We start from the raw sequence: 17,688 nt of genomic DNA, 5'->3' as shown, positions 1-17,688 counted from the left end.
TGAAGCCACCAAGCCTCAGCAGGAAAGTCCATAAGGCTCTTATCTCCAATTTATCACCAAAAGGCCAGAGGTGGGGCTGTGGCTCAAGTGATAGAGTGCCAGCCTTAAGCAAAAAAGCTAAGGGACAGTGCCCAGGCCCTGAGTTCAAGCCTCAGGACAGGCACACACACAGTCACACACTTTCACAGAAACAAAACAAAGCAAAAAAAATTTAGTGGAGAATTGTAGACTTTACAATTTTTTCCATTATTCCCACTCTTCCCGCCTTTGTTTACAATTTAATTTTGAGTTCTTTAAGCTATTCCATTGGGTTACAGATGTCCCCTCTGTACTTTTAACTATAGATTCCCATTCCACAATAGCAGCACCACTGCTTTGGCACTGGTCTTAGGAACTGTTTATTGGATGATGATCCTAGGCTTATTTGTCTTCTATTGAAAGCTCTTGACTTCAATGCTCCTTCCTGTATGTCTTCTTTTATGCATCTTTACAGGAGTTTGTACAACCCCACAGAACACAGCTGGGTAGAGAATGAGGCCAAAACAGACATACTTCAATATTAAAGTGAAGAGATTTATTTTGGGGCTGGTCCTAGTGTCAACTCCGGGTCTGGATACTGTCACTGAGCTTTCTTGCTCTCTGTCACTTGAGCGACAGCTCCCCTTGTGGCTTTTTGGTAATTAATTGGAGATCAAAGTCTCATGGACTTTCTTACCCAGTCTGGCTTTGAGCCACAGTCCTCAGATCTCAGCTTCCTAAGTAGCTAGGATTGTAGGTGTGAGCAACGGGCTCCAGTCCTGGGGCTTTAACTCGGGGTCTGGGCACTGTCTCTGAGCTTCTTTTGCTCAAGGCTAGCACTGTTATCACTTGAGCCACAGTGCCACTTCTGGCTTTTTTTGAGTGGTTTCATAGAGATTAAAATTTCATGGATTTTCCTGCCCAGGCTGACTTTGAACTGAGATCCTCAGATGTCAGCCTCCTAAGTAGTTAGGATAACAGGTATGAGCCACTGGCACCCAATTTTGTCAGTCATGTGGTTTTAACTTAGGGCCTGGGCTCTGTCCTGGAGCTTTTTCACTCAAGGTGAGCACTTTACCACTTTGAGCCATAGCACCCCTTCTGGTTTTTTGGTGGTTTATTGGAGATGTGGACTTTGCTACCCAGGCTGGCTTTGAGCCGCAGTCCTCATATCTCAGCCCCCTGAGTAGGTAAGATTACAGACAAGAGCCACTGGCACACCAGCTTAAAGATGCGTTTTTAATGATAATGGTGCTGTTTTCATATTCTAAATGCAGTGTGATTTTTGCAGAGTATTTGGAGCTGGTTATCCAAGCCTGGCAACCATGACCGTGAGTGACTGGTATGAGCAACATCAGAAATTCAGAGCATTACCAGATCATGGAATTGCCAAGCCAACATCAGGTATGAAGGGGTGGAGGAAATGGTACTAATGGTTCCTTATTTATTCTCTCACAGATTCTCACCAAGTATTGTTGCTCTTAAGGAGCAGAAGTCATCTTGACATACAAGCATGGTGGGTTCTTGCTCTCCAGCAGTGTAGAAATAAACCTAGAAACAGCAAGCACAGTTATAGTGAAGTAGCAAAGAGTTTAAGAAAGGGGACGTGAAGACTACTCAGAAGAAAGAGCAGCGGGATGCAGAAACTGGTTTTCTGCCTATGATCAACAACTGGCCATTTTGTATTATCCTTCCCCCCTTCTCCTCCACCTTTAGGCAGTTTGTCAAATTGTGATAGATATGTTTAAAACAGGCAAAAACCCTTGTCTGAGTGTTAGCTACAGGATGGTGGCTTGCATGAGGGCTTGCCTGAGTCATGGCAGGATCCAAGATCCTCCCATTGGGTGGTGGCCACCAGTTGGTCAGGAAGGAGTTGGCCTGAACTAATTGGCTGTTGTTTTCCTTTGATCAGATCTTTGATCTGAGCAAAGATTCAGAGTAATAGATCCTAGGTTAAAAAAATCTTCTGAGCAGTATTATTTTTAAAAATAGCAAATCATCCCCAGGAGATAGAACAGTATCTACATTTTATGTTTATTTTATTCATTTTATTTGTTTGTTTATTTAGTGTGCATGTACATGTATGTGTATGTTTACATACATGTACATACCTGTTCTGGGGCTTGAACTGAGGGCCTAATTAAGCATTGCCTCTGTGCTTTTTTGCTTAAGACTGGCACTATACCACTGAAGCTACAGCTCCACTTTTGGCTTTTTGGTGATTGATTGGTGCTAACAGTCCCATAGAACTTCCTGCCAAGGCTAGTTGAATGCAGTCCTCAAATCTCAACTGCCTGAGCAGCTGTGATTATAGGCATGGGCCATCAGTGCTCAGATGCATAGTATAACAACTATAAGTTGAAGAAAGTATTTTTTAAAAAGCTATCCAAACCACTAGCAAAACCAAAACAAGTATAAATTGAAGGCAAGCCACACTTTAAAGCAAAGTATGATACTTAGAATTCTTAAGATCAGGGACTTTGCCTTTTTAAAAAATCACTGCACTATATACTTTTTAAAATTTTGTCTGTTGTAGGCTTGAACTCTGGGCCTGGGAGCTGTCCCTGAGCTCTTCAGCTCAAGGCTAGTGCTCTGCCACTTCTGTTTTTCTGGTGCTTAATCGGAGATAAGAGCCTCAGACTTTCCTACCTGGGCTGTCTTTGAACTGTGATCCTCAGATCTCAGCCTCCTGAATAGCTAGGATTACAGGTGTAAGCCACCAGCACCCAGCCTAAGGGGGTTAATTTTATGTGTGTGAAATAAATCTCAAAATGATCTCAAAATTGTAAAAAAAAAAAAAATATCAAGATTAAATCCCACAGATTATTTTAAGGGTAAAAGAGAAAACTTTCAGAAAGATAGATCCCTCTTGAAAATATCTGAAATGTAGTATTTTTTAACTGAAACTTGTTTGAATTACATGTCTTATTCTATGCTAAAAGCTTTAATTCTCAAAGATAGAAGGTAGAATTAAACTATCTGATATATGCACATTTGCAGGATCTTTTATCAATCTTGGAGTAATTACATTAACATTGCCACCAATATAAAGACTAAGAACAGTCAAATATTTTTGTTTTGTTTTGTTTTGTTTCATTTTTTTTTTGCCAGTACTGGGACTTGAACTCAGGGCCTGGGCACTGTCCCTGAGGTTCTTTTACTCGAGGCTAGCACTCTACCACTTGAGCCATAGTACTACTTCCAGCTTTTTCTGTATATGTGGTACTGAGGAATCAAATCCAGGGCATTACACATGCTAGGCAAGCAGTCTACCACTAAGCCACATTCGCAACCTTCAGTTAAATGTTTTGCATATGCTTTCCCCATTTCTTTTATTTTCACAAAGCTGTACTATATCTATATTTTCTGAGCATATAGGCATTTGACTTCCCATTTTATCCAGACTTTACAAATAACTATTGCAGCTAATCATTACAGCATTCTCCCATCTGTCTCTCACTACTATGCTTGTCTGAATCTTACTCTTTACGAAGTTGCTCAGAAAGAGAATGTGGGAACAATCTTTCCTGAGTTTCTTCAAGTGCATAAATGTATGCATACATTATACTCAAAAGTCAGTTTCCACCTTGGTTCACATTTTCCTCTTTGACTATCTTAAATATTTATTTGCTACTCTGTTTTATCTTGGCATGAAGTCTGGGTATGGAAAAATTTGAAGGCGATTTAAGTTTGTTTATAAGAAAATCACTTATGTTTACTGAGATGTCCATGCCATTTTTTTTCTTTAAAGTCTGGTACTTTTTTATTTTGTCGGTATGGGGCTTGAAATCTAGGCCTGAGTGCTGTCCCTGAGCTCTTCAGCTCAAGGCTAGTGTTCTATCACTTTGAGTTACTGTGCCACTTCAAGTTCTCTGGTGGTTAATTAGAGATAAGCGTCTCACAGACTTTTCTGTTCATGAGTTCCTCAGATCTCAGCCTCCTGAGTAGCTAGGATTATAGGCATGAGTCACCAGTGGCTGGCAGTCTGGTACTTTTATTAGAATGCATCCCGTTAGTCTTTCTGGGTGAAAGTTCTCAGGTATATATAGTACATTTCTTGTTTCCATTTCCTGGAGTTCATTTTGATAAATATTTTATATTATCAGAAGCACATAGGCATTGCGCCTTTGTATTCTCCCCCTAAGAGTATCCTCCTATAGTATGCTTTTACATAATGAGTTTTTTGTACTTTTTAATTCTAGGAAAGTTTTTTGTATTAGTTATTAGCATTTTTGTTTATTTGGTTTTTATTTTTTATTAGGATTAGTTAGTTGTGCAAGAAAATTTCATTTTAACATGTCCATTTATTAGTACAGTGTTATTTGTTTGTATGTTATCTTTTTAAAAATCAAATCCCAGGACCTCTTCTTATTTAGCCTTTTCACTGAAGGCTGCCACTCTAGTACCTAGCCACACCTCCACTTACAGCTTTTTGTCGGTTTATTAGAGATAAGAATCTCTCCATTTTTCCTGGGCTGGCTTCAAACTTCAGTCTCAAATCTTAGCCTCCTGAGTAGCTACCAGCACCCAGCTACAATATTGTCTTGATCATGGTGCCTCCTCTCATTCTCATTCCAGTCCCATAATATTTTAAGTAAGTTGGAATTTATTTGACAGAAGCCATAGTCAGAAAGACCATAAAAGCAGGAATAGTAAAACACACAAATGTGTTGATGACTTTGGGGGAAAAAAATCATTCCAGAAAGGACAGCCAAGTAAAATAGGAGATATGGAGGTGTGGACACAGAAAATGACTTCCTTTGGGGGCGTGGAAGAAACAATTGATAAACTATATAAACAAAGCTAAGCAAAATTTGAGCCACAGTGACATATATTAAAGAGGGAAGATGAGCTGGTATGTGGATAATGGAGAAAAATTCATTTAGCTTGTATTAAAAGCATATCTGCGTGTGGTGGTACATGCCTTTAATCCCTGAGACAGGAAGATCATGAATTTGAGGCCAATCTGGGCTATGTGGAAAGACCCTGTTTTTTAAAAAACAGGCACTGGTGGCTCACATCTGTAATTGTAGCTACTCAGGAGGCTCAGATCTGAGAATTGTGGTTAAAAGCTAGCCCAAACAGGAAAGTCAGTGAGACTCTTATCTCCAATTAACCACCAAAAAGCTAGAGTTAGCTGTAGAGTACTAGCCTTGTGGGGGAAAAAAAAAAAGGTCAGAGACAGCGCCCAGACCCTCAGTTCAAACCCAGAGACCATAAAAAAAAAAAGTAAATGTATACACACATTTGCCGTAGTCACTTACTAGAAATCAGTAGCCCAATAACAACGAGTCTATCTTGTAACCTAGATTCTGATATTCCCCTTTAGAAGAAACCAGCATATTTTAGCTCATTCAAAGCCTGGGATAGGAAATGTATGAGATAAACAAGAGTATCTTGTCATAAAAGATAGGGAAGAAGACTTGACTAAAATCATATCAAAAGGAATCATGGGCTGGGAATATGGTCTAGTGGTAAAGTGCGCGTCTCGTATACATGAAGCCCTGGGTTCGATTCCTCAGCACCACATATATAGAAAAAGCTGGAAGTGGCGCTGTGGCTCAAGTGGTAGAATGCTATTCTTGAGCAAAAAGAAGCCAGGGACAGTTCTCAGGCCCTGAGTTCATGCCCCAGGACTGGCAAAACAAACAAACAAAAAACCAAAAGAATCAGCAGACAATTTGATCAGGCCAATTAGGCTTGAAAATGGATAATTGAGCTGAGCGAAGTAGCATATACCTATAATCTAAGCTATTCTGGAGGCAGAGATGGAAAGAATTCCAATTTGATGTCAACCCTCGGTGAAAAAAGTTAACAAGGCCCCATCTCAACAACAAAAATAACATTATGGTGGTCTGCACCTGTTGTCCCAGCTTCAAGAGAAGTATAAGAAGAAAGACCATGGTCTAGGACAGCCCTGGGCAAAAGTGCAAGATCTAATTTCAAATATAACCAAAACAAAAGGTGCTGAGGATATGGCTCAAGTGGTAGAGCATCTACCTAGCAAATGTGAAACCCTGAGTTCAAACCCCCATACCACCAAGCAAAACAAAGAAGAATTGGGAGTTGGTTCAGGGTTAGATGCCTGCTTAGCATGTATGAAGCACTGGGTTTGTCCCTGGGTACCAAAGAAAAAAATAGGAAATAGGAATTACATGTATATGTCAGAGGTAGTGGTACATGGCTTAGCATGCATGAAGCCCTGTGTTCTGTCCCCACTACCACACACACAAAATGTGGTTGACAGTAGCAGTTATTTAATTCTTACAGCCAAACCTTGATTTCTTTTTTCTGTTTTTGTTTTTGCCAGTCCTGGGGATTAAACTCAGGGCCTGGGCACTGTTCCTGGGCTTCTTTTGCTCAACGCTAGCACTCTACCACTTGAGCCACAGTACTGCTTCCTGCTATTTCTAGTTATGTGATACTGAGGAATTGAACCCAGGGCTTCATGCTTGCTAGGCAAGCACTCTATCACTAAGCCACATTCCTAGCCCTGATTTTTTTTTCTCTAAAAGTTTGAATTTTTCTTATTTTTTAGTTAACACATAAAATTGTAACTATTTCAGGGGAATAACTTTTCTCCAGAAACATTATCTCTTTGTGGTGAATTCGATGAAAATATTTAAATATTTTTTGAGACTGGGTCTTGCTGCTCTCACTATTCTCAAACTCATGATCCTCCTGCCACACCTTCTTGAGTGCTAAGATTACAATTGTCACCACACCTGGCTCAAGCATGTATATGTATGTGTGTGTGCATGGCGGGGGGGGGGGGGGCTTGAGCTCAGGGCCTGGGCACTGTCCCTTAGCTTTATTCTCTCTAATCTGACACTCTACAACTTTAGCCTCAGCTCTACTTCCAGCTTTTTGGTGGTTAATTGGACATGAAAGTTTCAGAGACTTTCCACCCTAGGCTGGCTTCAGACTGCAATCTTCAGATCGCAGCCTCCTGAATGGCTAGGATTACGGGCATGAGCCACCACCTCCCAGCTTCAAAATGTTATTTTTTTTTTCCGGTTGTGGGCGTGGGCTGGCTTTGAAGTGCAATTCTCATCTCAGCTTCCGGGTAGCTAGGATTATAGGCATGAGCCACCAGCGCCCAGCCTAAAATGTTATTTTCTAATACTATTCTCCAATAAAGGCAACAGGGCTCTTTGGAGGAATGGATGGTCTGGGCAGATAGTATACCAAATAAGCATGGAGCATCTTGTTTTACTGAAAAAGAACTGAAAATAAAAAGAGTATAGGTGTTAAAGAACACAAGAGGCAACTGAAAGCACTCTAAGTAGCCAAAGCCAGAATATTTTAAGCAGGAAAAATGATTATGAAAGGGAATAAAATAAATACCCATGAGTCCGTAGTGATAGAAACAAATGGTTGCATAAATAAGCGAAAAAGAGACAAATGTCATCTATAAAAAATTCCATGTAGTTTATATAAACACTCCTGCTCCACATAGGGAGGAGCCTAATTCCTTCCTACTCTGGTTAGTGACTTGCTTTCAAGCCTTCACTGAATAGAGGAGAGAGGAGTAATGCAGAGCTGGAAATGCTGCAGCAGTTATTACCTTAGTCACATGTTTGAGGCTCTCATCACTGATAGGTCAGGTTGACAGAATAACATGTACCATTGGTATGTGATGACAGGACTACTTTACCCCTATCATACTCTCCAGTACACCTAGCCCTGGTCTAATTAGGAAAAAAAGAGGCAACATCAAATGAAGGACATCCTACAAAATACCTGAGCAGTATTCCAGCTGTGTCCAAGTCATCAGAAACAAGTAGTCTGAGAAATACTCATAGCCCAGAAGAGACTAAGGAGCCAAATGACAAGTAATTACTAATTTGGTATCTGTGATAGGATCCTGAAATTGAGAGGGGGCATGAGATGAAGCCTAAATAAATCTGAATACTGTGGATTTACGTTGTTAATAATGCACATAAATCATACTAATGTTAGATGTTAACAGCAAGGAAAACTGGCTACAAGCCAATGGGAACACGTCACTATCTTAATTTTGCTGTAAGCCTAAAAATTTCATCATTAAAAAGTTTTGCCAAGTCCTGGTATCTTAATTCTTATAATCCTAGCTTCTCCAAAGGCTGAGATCTGGGTCAAGTTTTGAAGCCAGCTAGATTCTTTTTCCAATTAATCAGCCTAAAGCCAGGCTAGAAGTATAGATCAAGTGTAAAGCACCAGCCTTCAGCAGGCAAGCCAAGCAGTGGTGTGACACTCTGAAATGAATCCCCATGACTAGCAAATGATAAATAAAATTAATATTTTAAGGAATTGTTGCATTTGACTAAATCCCTCACATATATTCATGATCTCATAATTTTCCTTATTTATATACTTAAGATAGGATTTCTTAGGGAATTGTAATCCCTTTGTATAATTACTGTAATTGAATGAATATAGAATTTGATTCTGTAACTCAGATTGGCCACCCTTATTTTTTTTTTTTTGTGGTTGTGGGACTTGAACTTTGAGCCTGAGTGCTGTCCCTCAGCTCTTCAGCTCAAGGCTATTTCTCTGCCACTTGAGCTACAGAGCCACTTCCTTTGTTCTGGTGGTTAATTGGATATAAGAGTCTCATGGATTTTCCTGCCCAGGCTGGCTTTGAACCGTGATCCTCAGATCTCAGCGTCCTGAGTATCTTATGATTTCAGGCATGAGCCACCGGTGCCCTGCACAAAATCTCCTTCCTTCCTTCCTTCCTTCCTTCCAATCCTGGGGCTTGAATTGAAGGCATGATGTCCTTGAGCTTCTTTTTGCCAACATTCTACTATTTGAGCCACAGAGCCACTCTCTCCTTTTTCTGTGTATATGGTACTGATGAATCAGACCCAGGGGCTAAGCCACATTCCCAGCCCTGTATTTTCTTCATATATTTATATATTTTCTATATTTTGTGGCTACAAAGAGGTTAAAACAAGAAAAGAACACTAGATCCCTAATCTGTTAGAGAAGATCAGATCCCCACATATTTTATTGTTTATTGTAGTCATAGGAATATTTCTCATGGGCAAACTCAGGGTAGCCAGGAAAATGCTACTTTCCCTTGTAAGAAAAAAATTAATTCAAGAGACATTGAAAAGTTCACTTTCTTTTGAGTCTACACTGCTAATAATTGCCATTGAGTCCACAGAACCTGTCCCAGGCACGTGCTAAGACAACACAGGCGCTCTTTTTTTTTTTTTTTTGGCCAGTCCTGGGCCTTGGACTCAGGGCCTGAGCACTGTCCCTGGCTTCTTCCCGCTCAAGGCTAGCACTCTGCCACTTGAGCCACAGCGCCGCTTCTGGCCGTTTTCTGTATATGTGGTGCTGGGGAATCGAACCTACGGCCTCGTGTATCCGAGGCAGGCACTCTTGCCACTAGGCTATATCCCCAGCCCACAGGCGCTCTTTTGTGATGGTTCAGTTTTACATATACAACAAAATGATATAATAAAAGAAATGGGCAAAAGAAGAAAAGTAACCTCCCTTCTTGGCAATTCACAAATCATATTTATTCATTCATTCATTCATTCATTCATTCAGGTCAGTCATGGGGCTTGAACTCTGGGCCTGGGTGCTGTCCCTGAGCTCTTCAGCCCAAGACTAGCATTCTACCACTTGAGCCACAACACTACTTCCGGTTTTCTGGTGGTTAATTGGAGATAAGAGTCTCATCAGACTTTCCTGCCCCGGTTCGCCTTGAACTGAGTAGCTACAGATGTGAGCCACCAGCGCCCAGATTTTTATTTATTTTTATTATTATTAAGATGATGGAAATATGGCCTAGTGGTAAAGTGCTTGCCTAGCATATATGAAGCCCTGGGTTTGATTCCTCAGCACCACATATATAGAAAAGGCCAGAAGTACCACTGTGGCTCAAGTGGTAGAGTGCTAGCCTTGAGCAAAAAGAAGCCAGGGACAGTGCTCAGGCTCTGAGTTCAAGCCCCAGGACTGGCCAAAAAAAAGTTTTAAAAAAAGATGATATACAGAGGGATTACCATTTCATAGGTCAGATAATAAGCACATTTCTTTTTAGACAGTATCACCGCTTCCTTCACTCCTAGTTTTATCTTCCTGTTCCCACCCACAAGTTATATAGTTCATTTTCAGCATAACATTTAGTGAGTACCATTGCTTCTGTTCCATTTGTCCAACCTTTCTCCCTTAATTTCTTTGCCCTCCTTACAACCCCTAAAGACAGAAAAAAGAACAAACAAGACAAAGAGAAAAAAAGTATCTCCATTTCCTGGAATTCGTTTCAATAAGTATTATTTTATATGATCAGAGGGACAGAGGCATTGTGCCTTTGTGTTCCTCCCATAAGAGTATCCTCCTTTGATGTCAGTGTGCGTGAATGCTTAAATCTTGAATGTTCTTCATTAGATAAAAAACAAGCGGATGAAAGGAGAGAAAGAAGGCAGAGGCCTCAATAGACCAGAAAAGGTTTTAATCATTGCTGCAAAGGGACTCCATGTAACACTGAACAGGGTCGGAGAAACAACTAGCTGGGAAGGGGTGGGGACAGTTAGACATTTATACGTTTGAGGGTGAGATCTTCTTTGGAATTTTTTTGTCCTGTCATGTTGGAATTTATTGTGCAAACTGTGCAGTTTGAGGTTTACAGTGCAAATTGTCCCGCACTTTCAGATCAGGCCAACCATGTTTCAGATAAAGTCAGGAATCAAGTGTTCCTGAGAGCCAGGAGGGGTCCCTGGGTAAGGATGGTCAGTAGGACTTGGGAATAACATTGAATTATGAGAACAAAGCAGATTTCCATCATTTGGGACCCTGATGGAGCTATAAACGATCGAGGCGCATCATAGTCTTTTCTAGCTACTTCCTGCTGACATGAGGGTCATTGTAGGGAAGGGTGGGGTTGGGTCTTGTGGATCTAGTTGCTGAAAGAAGAAAAATGGCCTTTACGTGTTCCCAGGTTGTGGCCGGAGAGATGGCTGTTTTGCTATCAGAATTTTTTTCTACTTTTTAAAAAAAAATTTTTTTTTTCATTTGATCACATAATTAGCTTTATTTTTTTTCTCAAATTTTTATTATCAAACTGATGTACAGAGAGGTTACAGTATCATACGTTGGGCATTGGATACATTTCTTGTACTGTTTGTTGCCTTGTCCCTCATGCCCCCCTCCCTCCCCCCCTTTCCCTCCCCCCCCCCTAAAAAAAAATTTTGCCAGTTCTGGGCCTTAGACTCGGGGCCTGAGCACTGTCCATGGCTTCTATCAGAAAGAGTGACATTGCCCTATTCGTAAGGAAATGGAAGGACTTGGAAAAATTATACTAAGTTAAGTGAGCCAGACCCAAAGAAACATGGACTCTATGGTCTCCCTTATTGGGAATAATAAGTACATGTTTAGGCAAGTCACAGCAGAGGATCACAAGAGCCCAATAACTATACCCTTATGAACACATAAGATGATGCTAAGTGAAATGAACTCCATGTTATGGAAACAATTGTTATATCACTGTTGTAATTACTTTCAACATGTGATGTGAAACCGTAGCTTCTATTATTGATGACCCTCTTGTATCCCCTTCCTGTGGTGTACCTGCACTATCTCTGTATCTTATCTGAGTACATTGGAAACCGTGTATACTGGTATTAGAACTAGGAAACGGAAAGGGAATACCAAAATCGAGAGACACGGGGTAAAAAAGACAAACGACTACAAAAGCAATACTTGCAAAACTGGTGTAAATGAACTGAACAACTCATGGGAGGGGAAAGGGAAAGGGGGAGGGGGAAAGGGGGAATGAGGGAGGAGGTAACAAACTACAAGAAGTGTATCTAGTGCCTAACGTATGAAACTGTAACCTCTCTGTACATCAGTTTGACAATAAAAATTAAAAAAAAATTATTTTTTGCCAGTCCTGGGCCTTGGACTCTGGGCCTGAGCACTATCCATGGCTTCTTTTGCTCAAGGCTAGCTAGCACTCTGCCACAGGGCCACTTCTGGCTGTTTTCTATATATGTGGTACTGGGGAATTGAACCCAGAGCTTCACGTATACGAGGCAAGCACTCTTGCCACTAGGCCATATCCTCAACCCTATCAGATTTTTTTTTTAGTAGGGTAAAAAGATTAAAATAAGAATGATCACTAGAAATAGTGATCATCAATGGTAAGAGCCAGGGTAGACTATAGACACCACTCAATTGACTCCTAAAGTTTACTTAGTAGAAGGCAGGTGAGAAGAACATGGCCATTAACAGGTCCAGTTACAGTCATATCACTAGGTCCAGGTGAAGGTTTGTGAAGCTGCTCTAAAAGTAGGGACTCTTCCCCTAGGGTCCTTGACTTGAATAAGAAAACTTGGTAGAGCTTCATTAAGTAAGTAAGCAAGCAGGCAAGTAGACAGACAAACAGGCAGAATGAGAATGTTTGAGAGAAAGAATGCATCCCGACACAAATGTTTACTTTGAGATAAGCACTTTGTGTCAGGAGGAGCTTGGAACAGGCACATTAGACAGCAAAAAAAAATAGCATTTTAGTTGTACATACTTACTTAAAGGTGATCACTTAAAGGGCTTTACCACAAACAAATGAATTTTAGTTAAAAATTTGACAAGCTTAATAGTACACAAGCAATTAGATGGACATAGAGAATGGGATGCTGGTTTTAAATCAGCATGTTAATCTTGACCTTAGGGGGGTGGGAATCTTTAGATTGATTTTTAAATGATAGCCATCTTCATATTTTAAATTAACTCTTAGAAAACTTTTTGTAGTCAACACATTTTTTCTTAATTTACATTTGTTGGCACGCAAATCTGATGACTTTCTTTGTGGTTTGAGTTTAAAACTGCTCATTTTCCCTTTTGGTCTGCAGAGCCAGTTAACTGTTGGTTACTGTTATTAGAAATGCACAAGGCTCGTGCGTCTGCTGAGGCTACAGCCCCCTGGGGCAGGGGCTTCTTTGTGAATGCCCATTTTCACCTAAGGGAATGACCAGGTAGGCAGCCTCAAGCCATAGGTCCTTCCAGAAGACCCCTGGTGCAGGGCCAGCTCTTCCTGGTCAAGTTCTTTTCTGTCCTCTTGCTCTGCTGGCGGTTGGCAGTCAGCACAAGTGACCATTTGTGGGAGAACCATCATCTCTGAACGTTGCTCCCCTCGATCTTAGGCAGTTTTGCCTCTGTTCTCATTTACCGTCAAGGAAGCTGGTCCGCTGCCTGCCCCAGGTCATGTTTTTGTTTATTTATTGTGTCATGAGTGGGATGTTTGTCCTATGAGTAGGAAGACGTCTTTTTTCTGGGCATGCATTCACATCTGGGTGAGGTAGTGAGCAGGTGGGTGGGTTGTACAGTGTCTTCTGGGAGGTTTTTGAGGAAGGCACTACAACAGGCTGTGTCCATGTAGATGGCATTTCCAGAATGGCAGAGTGTGGGCTTGCAAGGACCACCCTGACCCCTGTGTCTGGAGGACCCTCTGCAGTATGGATCCGCTGCCCACCCTTTCAATGTGTCCACAGAGGCAAAGACTCCAGAGCGTTGCTTCTGACCTTTTCTCATGGGCCCTTCCAACACTATCTACTCTGTGGACCTGGCTACCAGGGGTCATGCGTGTTTAAAAGTAATGTTTGGAGGTGTCCCCCTTTAAGGGGCACCTGCTAATGAAGCCTCTAGGAGTCAGTTTTGCCTCTTTTCCCTTCAAGCACAAGCTTTATTGCAAAAGGGACAGTTACATTTCTATTTCTATCACAGATTTCTGCTGACTGATAATTTGTTATTTTGTTCAGTAACTACTCTTGAATGTATTAAAACTGTTGAAACACACACACAAAGAAATGAACGAGGCTTCTCCAGTGTCAGAAGAGAATAGACAAAGGAGAAATACAGATTTCCTCAAGGCAATTTTGCGCAAAAGGGTGCATTACTCTACCCAGAGGTAGGCAGGCACACCAGGCAGAATAGTTTGCTAGGTTTTTATCACAATCCAAACTGTCCCTCCTCCTTGTCAAGGAGTTAGGCTCTAAGTATAATTGATTACCAAGGTTAGAAAGGGGTCTAATCCTTCTTTTTTCAAAGGTTTACAATTTTCTCCATCACAGCTGGTGGGGATGGGACTGGGAACAGAGTGGCTGGTGATACAGTTGAAGGCGGTTGGTGAGGTCAGTGGAAAGTTCCCACTCAAAAAGGAGTCTCATTCCTTTTGCTACTTCCATTGATAAAGATCTCTCCTAACAAGCAGCCTACTTGGTAATCCTTGTACACAAGATTCACATTCCTTACATGGCTGCTGGTCATAAGCAGCACAGATAATAGTTACAATTGAAGTTAAAAAGCAGATTAATTTCCTAGGCTCCATTGGCTCATGCCTGTAATCCTAGCTATTCAAGAGGCTGAGATCTGAGGATCACGTCCAAAGCCAGCCTGAGCAGGAAAGTCTGTGAGATTCTTATCTCCAATTAACCAGCAGAAAACCAGAAATGGTGCTATGGCTGTGGCTGAAGTAGTAGAGTGCCAGCCTTGAGCTGAAGAGCTCAGGGACAGCACCCAAGCCCAGAGTTCAAGGCCGATGGCCTACAGTCCTGGCACTGTCCTTGGCCTCTTTCTGCTCAAGGCTAGTACTCTACCACCTGAACCACAATGCCCCTTCTGGCTTTTTCTATATATGTGGTGCTGAGGAATTGAACCCAGGGCTTCATGTATGTGAGGCAAGCACTCTACCACTAGGCCATATTCCCAGCCCCAAAGAGGTTATTTTGAACATGTTCACACACATATGTGCACTTGTGCATGAAAGTTTTAATGCATGTTTACGTTTAAAAAAATAAAAATCGGACAACTGACCTTTGCATGATAGAACCACATGGTCAGTGCTAGAAAAAGAGGCAACACCAAACAGAACACAAGACAAAACACAAAACTTTTGCTGACAACAAACAAAATTTATCAAAAGGGGGGCATTTTGACTTACAAAGGGTCCTGAATTTACTTATAGTCTCTACAAAATTCCTTTTGTTAACCATGCAGTTTGGGGGGGGGGGGGCGGCGTGGAAACTAGACTCTTGTTTTCTACCCATTTTTAGACCACACACTTTTCTTTTTCCTGAAGGTACAGAAAAAAAGGCTTAGAGAGGGAATGTTTGAGTGATTGGATTGCTGCAGTTACAGAAGAGATGAGAGGAAGTTTCCTCCAGGGCGCCTTTTGCAGCTTCCTAGAGGAGTTTCACCTTAAGGGAGAAATTAAGACTCAGATCCAGAAGTGAGTAGACTGAAGAAAGAGAAAAAGAATGGATTATTTGTCTGAGTCCCAAAGACAAAAGATAACAAGTTTGTTTTGGGTCTGTTGCACCCATTATGGAATTTTGGGGTGTGAGAAGAGTACCACATCATTCAAGTAAGAGAGACTAGCCCCAGTGTGTTTGCTGGCCAGCCACAGTCAGTGATAGATGACTGGACAAGCCAGAAGCCTGATTTGACTGAAGTCTAGAATAGAGTGGCCACTTTGGGGACTGCCTGGAAGTCGCCAAGAGTTGATATCTGACTTTAGGAAGTCTCTCTTTTCCTTTTTCGCCTCTTTATCCTGATTTAAAAAAATGTTGAAGCCCTCATTAAGTAGCTCTTTTTCAAAAGTTTGGTGGGCCTTCTCTAGCTTTGGAGTTCAAGCAGGGCTGTTACTTTGTTGGTCTCACTACATTTTACAAGACAAAGTTGTGTTACCTTTGTAGTCTTATGCCCAACCCCACACAGGTCTGGCAGGCACAGGGGCAGCAGAGTTTGCTTAGAGAGGACAGTTTCAGCTAAGAGAATCTGAACAACAGAGAATGTAGTGACAGGATCAAGGAAGGAAAAACAGCTTGGGCTTAGGGAACCTGTGACCATTAGAGAAACTTATTCCTGGCTTGCAAAATTGTTGGGTCAGAAGTGCTGTATTCAAGCCAGTGAATGTGATTGTCCTGATCCTGAAGCCAAATTTCTACTCAAAAGCAGATAAGCTTCCATTATTTTAGATCTGGTTTCAAGTCCAGAATGGCTAGATTTTTTTGAGACACAAGACAAAGGGCTGTCCGCCAGAATGGACTGTTGGGATCCAATGTGGAGAGAAGTGAGGAGAAGGATGACAACCTATATTAGGGTATTCCTTAACTTTAGGTTAAGCCAACATGGTCTTCCACCAAGCAGCTGGGCGTCCCCAAAAGTTGATCAGCCAGAGAAGGTCCCTGGGACCCATGCACCAGAAGTTTCACTTTTGAAGGTCCTTCAAGAGGGAAACCAGAATTCTTATTTCACAATGCCCAAAGGGAGGTACTCAAAGGAGAAATGGCTGGTGATGGGTGTACCTGATGGAATGGTGAATGATCTCCAGGTCTGGAGGGGACGGGGGGGAGGAGGGAGAGAGAAAAGTGGACAGAGTCCCCTACAAGGATGGGAGTCCTCTGGGGAACTCTGTCTAGAGAGCAGGCAGAGACCTCATGAGATAAGAACAGGTTTTACTCATTGCTGCAGAGGGACTCCATGTAACATTGAGCAGGGTCAGTGAAACAAGGACTTGGGAGGGGGTTAGGTTTGTATACATTCAATCGTGAGATCTTCTCTAGAATTTCTTTGCCTTGTCCTGTTGGAAATTTATCATACATACTGTCCTGTTTAGGAGTTATGGTTCAAATTGTCCTGTTTGGGTTTTATGGTAGGGTACCCTAATGACATCAACAGTCCTGCACTTTCAGATAAGGTCAGGGATAAAGTTTCCCTGAGAACTAGGAGGGGTCCGGGGCTGGGGGGGCGGGTGTTGATCAGTTGGCCATGGGAGCAACATTGAGTTATAAAAGCAAAGCAGATTCCCATCAATTTTTATTTTAGTGGTTTTTGGATTACTGCAGTTTCTTACTGTTCTTGCTGCTGGTGTTTGTGTTTTTGTTTTAGATACAAGTAGTTAGCCACTTTAACAAGAATTCTTTCCCAGAGTACAATTCATTGGGTAGGTAGGGGAAAACCTTTTGTGTTTGGGCTTCTGAGGAAACTACCTGGGATGTCCATTTTTATCATTATACTCACTGTGTAACATATGAAACAATAGAGCTGTCCCCATGTGTGTGAGCCCTTGTTCTCATTGTCTGGTGTCTGTGTTCAGAGTAGAACTGTGACCCTGCTGTTACTTATTAACATTCCCTCAAATTCTTGTGCCCAACCCTTTCTCATTTTCCCACTTTAGATGAAATCAAAAATGCAGCCCGACAACAAGAAGATCAAAAAGAAAAGGAGGAAGAAGGTGATGAGAAAACAGTCCACAGAATGCGGGAATGGGATGACTGGAAGGACACCCACCCTAGGGGCTATGGCAACCGACAGAATATGGGTTAACCTTCCCTCAGTATGACCGAATGACTATATGATGGCAGATGAAACATGATAACGGATGACACAGCACAGCTTCTCTGCCCAGGAAAGCTGTACCTCTTTCTGTCCCTGGGATCGTGCTTCATCTGTTTGCAACAAAGACAAAGATAGGGAATCTTTCTTTGCATTCAGAGAAGTGTCAAATATTTAAAGTGTATTTGTGTACCCTAGATGATGACCAGTGGTCTTGTTTTAATACTATTGATTCTCATGGTGTGTTCTGATTTCTTAAGCAGATAGAAAAGAGCACTGAGAAATGCCTCTAATATTAATGACTATATGAATTCTCTTGAGAAAATAAAATTCCTTCTATCATGT

The 17,688-nt window shown here is 41.6% G+C and overlaps 1 protein-coding gene across 1 annotated transcript in view; it reads left to right on the top strand.

Annotated features, from left to right (window-relative positions):
- Positions 1-17,688, top strand: part of Igbp1 (immunoglobulin binding protein 1) — a 40,060-nt gene extending 22,372 nt beyond the window's left edge. The window contains exons 5-6 of the mRNA XM_048336159.1: positions 1,310-1,422; positions 17,186-17,688. Of these exons, the coding sequence (XP_048192116.1) occupies positions 1,310-1,422; positions 17,186-17,334 (262 nt within the window). The 3' untranslated portion in view covers positions 17,335-17,688. The remainder of the gene's footprint in view (positions 1-1,309; positions 1,423-17,185) is intronic.

This window comes from Perognathus longimembris, chromosome 28, assembly GCF_023159225.1.
Source record: "Perognathus longimembris pacificus isolate PPM17 chromosome 28, ASM2315922v1, whole genome shotgun sequence".
Classification (NCBI taxonomy): Eukaryota; Metazoa; Chordata; class Mammalia; order Rodentia; family Heteromyidae; genus Perognathus; species Perognathus longimembris.
This window is presented reverse-complemented; position numbering and strand designations above follow the sequence as displayed.